The sequence below is a fragment of the Gymnoscopelus microlampas genome (assembly GCF_963454915.1).
Source record: "Gymnoscopelus microlampas genome assembly, chromosome: 14".
In the NCBI taxonomy this organism is placed as follows: Eukaryota; Metazoa; Chordata; class Actinopteri; order Myctophiformes; family Myctophidae; genus Gymnoscopelus; species Gymnoscopelus microlampas.
In genome coordinates, this window is record NC_139951.1 from 18,167,114 (window position 1) to 18,174,698 (window position 7,585).

General features: G+C 41.5%; 1 protein-coding gene across 1 annotated transcript; it reads left to right on the forward strand.

Annotated features, from left to right (window-relative positions):
* Window positions 1-1,179: 1,179 nt before the first annotated feature.
* On the forward strand, window positions 1,180-7,465 carry LOC311059955 (uncharacterized protein). The gene is made up of 2 exons (XM_084078079.1): window positions 1,180-1,428; window positions 4,252-7,465. Exons 1-2 carry the CDS (start codon window positions 1,251-1,253, stop codon window positions 6,408-6,410), a joined length of 2,337 nt encoding a protein of 778 aa, XP_083934205.1. The 5' UTR covers window positions 1,180-1,250; the 3' UTR covers window positions 6,411-7,465.
* Window positions 7,466-7,585: the final 120 nt, after the last annotated feature.

Consider the following 7,585-nt stretch of genomic DNA (forward strand, 5'->3'; position numbering starts at 1 on the left):
GCCACCCGCTGTTCTGGAGTTCTGGAGTGTGAACCAGTGTTTGCGATATTATGTGAGAGAAATAAGCAACCAGGTCTAGGAAAAGTAACCTCGCGTTACCAGTCTTTCCACGATTGAAAAATAGCCGATCTACAAGCTCAGAACGCGTCGCATGTTGACGCGTTGTGAGCTTAGTAGATCAGCAAAAACTCTTGCAATAAAATGTGGAATATTTTTTGAAACATTCTAACAACGCAAATGCTCCCTGGCACAAAACTGTTTCATGAAAATATCTGAGAACCACAGGTTTAAATGATAATAAATATATTTTTAAACATGCCTAAATAAGCAACTAATTAAGGCCAAGAAGTAGCCTTGTTTTGGGATGAGGGCCCCTGTAAGAATCCTCAAAGTATTCTAACTGACTAGAGAGGAAATCCTTTACCAAAAATGTGTTCTTTGGTAAGTTTGGTTGACCTTTTTGATGACTCTTGTTGCCATGGCATTCTATCACCAGAAAGGTTTGCCTCTAAAATAGAACTCAGGTTGGTAATTTCCTCTTTTCTTGTGATAACATCATCACCCACTTTGAATTGATTGTGAAGCTTTGATTGCCTCACGGCTGACCGGTTATAGGTTAATCCCCCGAAAAAGTCGGGGGATGAGGTCCAGATAAAGTTCACACCTGGGTTGCCATGTCCGCTTATTATAAGCGACGTTGGGCTTCTTTTTCTGTAAAGTTGCTTGTAAAAATTGGTGGTTGCGGTTTTTTGGTCTTGTTTCTAAAAGTGTAGTTGCTTATTTAGGCATGTTTAAAAATATATTTATTATCATTTAAACCAGTGGTTCTCAGATATTTTCATGAAACAGTTTTGTGCCAGGGAGCATTTGCGTTGTTAGAATGTTTCAAAAAATATTCCACATTTTATTGCAAGAGTTTTTGTAGATCTACTAAGCTCACAACGCGTCAACATGCGACGCGTTCTGAGCTTGTAGATCGGCTATTTTTCAATCGTGGAAAGACTGGTAACGCGAGGTTACTTTTCCTAGACCTGGTTGCTTATTTCTCTCACATAATATGGCAACACTGGTTCACACTCCAGAACTCCAGAACAGCGGGTGGCGGAAGCTGTTCCTACTTCCTTTTATAAACAGCATGGCGGGCGCCTAAAGTAGTAAACAAACATTTGTTAGTGAACATCCCAGTATTAAACGGTTTGTTACATGCGTTCTTCTAAAGAAAAAAGACAAGGTAAAGTAACGCTACCATCATGTTTCTAAGAGCTAAACGCATTATTTCGGACATTACCGAGCGAGTTAACGCCGGTGCGGTGGAAATAATAGAGATAATAGAGAAATATGAAGAGGAACTTTGTCTGGCGAAGGAGGAGATCGACCGACAACGCCGACTACTGGCCGCCGCTGTTCCACAACAAACGGCTCTCACAGGTATTATTAGAAGCGTTTGATTATTGGTGTGTGCTAATAATAAAAGTAGAAATGTGACTACTTTGTCCTTTGACATTTTGGATGTGCTATCTTTTGGGGATTTTTTTCAATTTCTACTTTTGATGTGTATACTGGATTTTGGGTCTAGGGCCTCCCTCGACCCTCACACAGTTAGAACAAGCGTTTTATGGCTGCCTTATGCCTTACGTGAGGCATATTGATTGATTGATTGATTGATTGATTGATTGATTGATTGATTGATTGAATATTTTATTAGGCAACATTTTTAAAACAGCACAGTTACATTTAAAATACTTTGTCTAACAGATCCGTTCATGAAAGTCCTTGCGGACTTGTTTCCAATGAGGGCCTTGGTATTCAATTCATAGACATATATAGTGGCACCACAGTTCGAATATCAATACAAAAAAAACAGCAAAAAATAACACTATGTACAACAAAAAAACAAAAAAATGGGGGGAAAATGTAGGTACAAGAACAGGGGCGGGGGGGGGGGGGGTCGGCTGTCTAACGGGAAAATGGTACTACCTCCATAAGGCCGTTTCAATTCATTCCCTATGGAAGTCACATGTTTTGTTTTGATAAAGCTGACTTGTCATTTTTAGTATTTATTTTTGCCCCCCCCAGGCCCTTAACCCGGGCCCCTTCCCCAGGCCCCCTCCCCCGCGACAGGGCTTCAAAACCACGTGAATGTGTGTGACCTGTGTGAGCGTGCAAGGATGTACTTCAATGTGCATGTATGTGTATGTGCGTTCTCCATCTGAAAATGCATCTGAAAGTGTGTGTGTGTGTGTGTGTGTGTGTGTGTGTGTGTGTGTGTGTGTGTGTGTGTGTGGGCAGCACCCTAAAGGTCAACTAAGGTCAGGTGGCATGTTTTTCCAACAAGACAGCTATTTTTCTTTGTCTACTCAGGAATGTCTGCTAGGCCATCTAATCTCAGGTCCTAAGCTCTCAATATCAGTCTTAAAGCATTGTCTCTGTGAATGTTCATATCAGGCTCTGTAAAGCCTTCTTTGGTTGTATTAAGATACAACACAACTACAGTAGCAAAAGTGTATTTTTTTTTTAACTATAGACGAGAGGCTGCGCAGCCTGTGGTGCGTGTGTGCAAAGGCTCGAAAGTCTCATAGCGTTAAGGAGAACTCCTTCTAACGTCAAGAACCAGAGATAAGTTTCAGTTAACCACATGAACCCCTAGCATCCCCATTCTGGGGCGGACATTTAGCAAAAATAGCAGATCTAGTACAAGCTGAAAATGTCAGCTTTTACACAAATTCTGGGGAGATGTTAGTCACACTGAGCATAATTTCCACAGGAATCAGAGCCAACTGTGTCTATCTGGGGCTGTGAGTAATATCAGCTTGTACCAGCTTGAGGTTTTGATTGATTGATTGAATATCTTATTAGGCAACAAAAATGTAAAACAGCACAGTTACATTTAAAATACTTTGTCTAAAAAGTCCGTTCAAAAAAGTCCTTGCGGTCTTGTTTCCATTGAGGTCCTTGGTATTCAATTCATAGTCAAGGTTCAGGTTGGGCGCCTGTAGGATATGTATAATGTGATTAGAGGGAACAGTCTGATTGAGTGCAGCTAATGCTCTCTTCAAAACAGTAACGTGTGTGACTGACTGTGTGCTGTGGTATTTCTCCTATTGTACTACCTCAAAATATTACATGCCCTGATCCCCGAGGCCACAGTTCCCTTGAGGACGAATTTTCTTGCCTTTATTGATAGTTACAATGTAGAGAGACAGGACACGGGGAAAGGGAGTCGGGGAGTGACATGCAACAAAAGTTTGTCCAGCCCGGACAAGTACTGTTGACTTAAAATCGCTATTTTATTTGATGGTCTTGCTGCCCCAGTATTTGGTATTTGTGCCAACAGTGCCATAAAAAAAAAGGCCAAGTGCCCGTGCCCCTAAAATGATGAAATTCCAGGCCTGGTAAATTAACCACTTAAACCCCATTATCTGTATTGTGTGGGGAAAGCCTTCGCTGAAAACGGCAGATCGACAAGCTCACAACGCCCCGCCAGCTTATCGATCGGCCATTTTCAGCGTACGCTTTCCCCACAATAACAGAGAACTGAGAAGACACTAGCATAAAGCCCCGAGGGACCATTCTTAAGTGGTTAATAGTGTTAACTGTGAGTGTTAGTTTAATTCAAGTAATTCATGTGCCAGTATTTAGTTAACTGTACATGAGCTGTCTATATATTGACACACAATAAATAACACCTAAATTAAACACACCCACAATCGATGTCATTACAGTGTCAGCTGTGTTTATACGTTAAAATGTCTGCTGTGATAAGGGTCTATTGCCAGCGGGCAGCCAGCCCTTGTTCTCCACCTACTATTTGAAATAATGATGATGGGTAATTATTATCTGACCTCATGGTGGTGAGACACTTATTTTCCTCTGGGAAAATAGTTTTTCCATTATTTGCAATTTTCAAGTGCAATTTAATTGATAGTAAAGTAAGGTGCAACAGTAAATCATACTAATTGATTTATTCTTTTATTTAAAATATTTTAGAATCAATTTTCAAAAATAGCAGATTTGCAATATAAAATATTTAAGGATAAAACAGGGCTAATCGATTTAGTCGATCACATCAATTCGTCGATATTAAACAAACCAAAAAAACACACTTTGTTTTTATTTAAATAAGTAATCGATTGTTGCAGTGCTAGAAAACGATTTCTAACAGTATCTATAATGTATTCCATTATTTGCACTTTCCCCCTAAAGGGCCATTGTCTTGAGTTGCTAGTTCAACATTTTCTCTTTTCCTTCTAGATGTACAACGTTGTGAGCTCCAACACTCTGTTCACATCTCAGTATGTGAAAAGGAAGAGGAGTCTGACAGCAGTGACTCCCAGTTCACAGTATATCCTGTTTCTATTGCAAGCATCCGGTTTGAGGAGCTCACTGAGTGCCAACACACAGGCACGGAAGACAACCTCTGCAGCTGCCATGAGGCAGAGGAGTCTGGAGGGTCAGGAGAGGCTGGAGATCAGATGAGAGAAGATGAAGAACCAAAGTCCACTCCAGGACAGGCTGCAGCCAACATTACTATGGATAATCCAGAGATCCAGCAGGAAGAGGAGGATAAGGAGATGTCCAGTTCCTGTAATATTGATGATCAGTGTTGTCAGAATATCCAGGCTGCTACTGAGGACCACATGATGAGTTCAACCTCTAGTCCAAGTTTCAAAAATCTGTCCATACCTCTCCACTGCATCCAGTTGATGGAGAACAGCGGTGAAGATTGCAGGCCAAGCAGCCCAGCCCAGCAGATGAAAGAAACTAGAGAGGCATTAAATGCAACTGAAGGACGTCAGCTGCGCTCTACGCACCTGCTTGTAGCTACGAGTCAAGACAGCAGAGACGATCAGGGTGGACAACAATCTCATCAAAACCAGTATAATTGCCTTGTCTGTGAGAAAGGGTTCAGCCATCGCAGAAGCATGGAAAGGCACATGAAGAGCAAACACACTAAGAAGAAACATCAAAAGTTTGGAGGGTCAGGAGAGGCTCACTGTAGTTTTTCCCAGATAGATGTAGATCAGATGACAGAAGATGAAGTACCAAAGTCCAGTCCAGGACAGGCTGCAGCTAATATGATGATGGATAATCCAGAGATCCAGCAGGAAGAGGAGGATAAGGAGGAGGAGGAGCCATCCAGTTCCAGTAATATTGATGATAAGTGTAGTCAGAATACCCAGGCTGATGCTGAAGAGCACACAATGAGTTCAACCTCTAGTCCAAGTTTCAAAAATCTGTCCATACCTCTCCAGCGCATCCAGTTGATGGAGAACAGCGGTGTAGATTGCAGGCCAAGCAGCCCAGCCCAGCAGATGAAAGAAACAAGAGAGGCATTAAATGCCAACGAAGGACGTCAGCTGCTCTCTCCACACCTGCTTTTAGCTCCGAGTCAAGACAGCAGAGACGATCAGGGTGGACAACAATCTCATCAAAACCAATATTATTGCCTTGTCTGTGAGAAAGGGTTCAAGTATTGCAGAAGCATGAAAAGGCACATGAAGAGCCAACACACTAAGAAGAAGGAACGTCAAAAGTCTGGAGGGTCAGGAGAGGCTCACTGTAGTTTTTCCCAGATTGATGTAGATCAGATGACAGAAGATGAAGAACCAAAGTCCAGTCCAGCACAGGCTGGCGCCAACATGATGGTGGATAATCCAGAGATCCAGCAGGAAGAGGAGGAGCTATACAGCTCCAGCAATATTGATAAGTGTAGTAAGAATACCCAGGCTGATACTGAAGACCACACAATGAGTCCAACCGCAAGTCCAAGTTTCACAAATCTGTCTCTCCTGTCTGTAACTCTCCACCGCGTCCAGTTGATGGGGAACAGCGGTGGAGATTGCCAGCCAAGCAGCCCAGCCCAGCAGATGAAAGAAACTAGAGAGGCGTTAAATGCAACCGAAGGACGTCCGCTGCTCTCTCCACACCTGCTTGTAGCTCCGAGTCAGGACAGCAGAGACAAGCAGGCTGACATGATGGATAATCCAGAGATCCAGCTGGAAGAAGAAGAGGAGGAGGAGCAGATGTCCAGTTCCAGTGATATGTATATTGATGATAAGTGTACTCAGAATACCCAGGCTGATGCTGAAGATCACGCAATGAGTTCAACTCAACACACCGAGGAGAAGCCACATCAATACCAGTATTATTGCCATGTCTGTGGGAAAGGGTTCGAATATCACATAAACATGAAAAGGCACGTTAAGAGCAAACATGCTGGGGAGACAAAACAAATCCAGTTTTATTGCCATGTCTGTGGGAAAGGGTTTGAGTATCGCCAAAACGTGAAAAGGCATGTGATGAGCCATCATACTGGGGAGAGACCATTCTGTTGCAAAGTCTGCGGAAAAGGTTTCAAGCGCAGGACCGCTTTGAGACGTCACATGAGAGGCAAAAGAGCGCATCCCTAAATGTTATATTTGTGGTGAACAGTTTGCTCACAGAGCAAGAGTGACTTTGAAAGACACATGAAACTTCACAGAGGAGAAATCATACAAGTTGACAGGTCTGCTGAACATGTTTTTTGTTTAGGTGAACAGATTGCCCATGTAGATATATTTGAAAGACTCAAGAAAATGTGCATAGTAGCAAACCCCACAAGTGCCATGATTACTGCAAACAATATGCACAAAAATGGTCCCTTATATTCATTTGCACTGTATTACAGTGAGGCAAAAGGCCTAATATTATTATTGCAATTATATTGCCTTCTGTTAGGCTAGATATGTTTAATTTTCTTGAATTAATGTCTTTAGTTTGCAAAAAAAGACTGCACTATGTACTGCATTTCTTTTAACTTATGAGACATATCGTTATCGAGGTATTCAACGTTATCGAATATCGCATGCTTTCTTGCAGGCTTACACTGTAACAGTGATTAGAGGCAGAGAGTGGAAGTTTTTATTTTATATTAATTTTGTTATTTGTTTCTACAGTAAAACATATTTACCATGGGTTAAATGTAGAAGATATATTCCAGGTACAAATATGTACAGAAGTTTGTGTACAAACTTAAGGAAGGAACGTTGACTGTTTGGTTAGTGCTTTCGTATATCAAGTTGCTATACCAGCCTTTTAGTGTACATGGTACTATGATGCATTTTGTATATAGTTATATTTAGTTCTGTGTACTGCACCTACCTCTGAGACCAATGACTAGATCCAGTTGAACACCTGCCAAAATCTATTCAAGACAATAGATGTATAGGAAACTAGTTTTGGCTTTGCAACAGCACATATTGGTTGTCTGTCTATCCTTTGATACATGGTCATAGTATAACACTTCAATAATCAGCTATAGCTGATTAAAGTACAACTTTTTTCTCCCAATTTGGTCAACCATTTCATTTATAAGTGTACGGTATTTCACACATTGAAATGTTTGAGGGTGCCGTTTCTTTAAAGTCAGTGTTGAATCTGCAACAGGATCTCCTGGTCGAGATAATGATCGTACTCCATTACATATGGTCATTGAGACACTACACTGTTCTCTCTAAATTCTATGCATTTGATTTTTTTACCTTGCCAATGCTTACTGAAAAGTCGCTCTGCTAAATTGTAGTAAAAGGCTTTAGTCAAAGGGCTT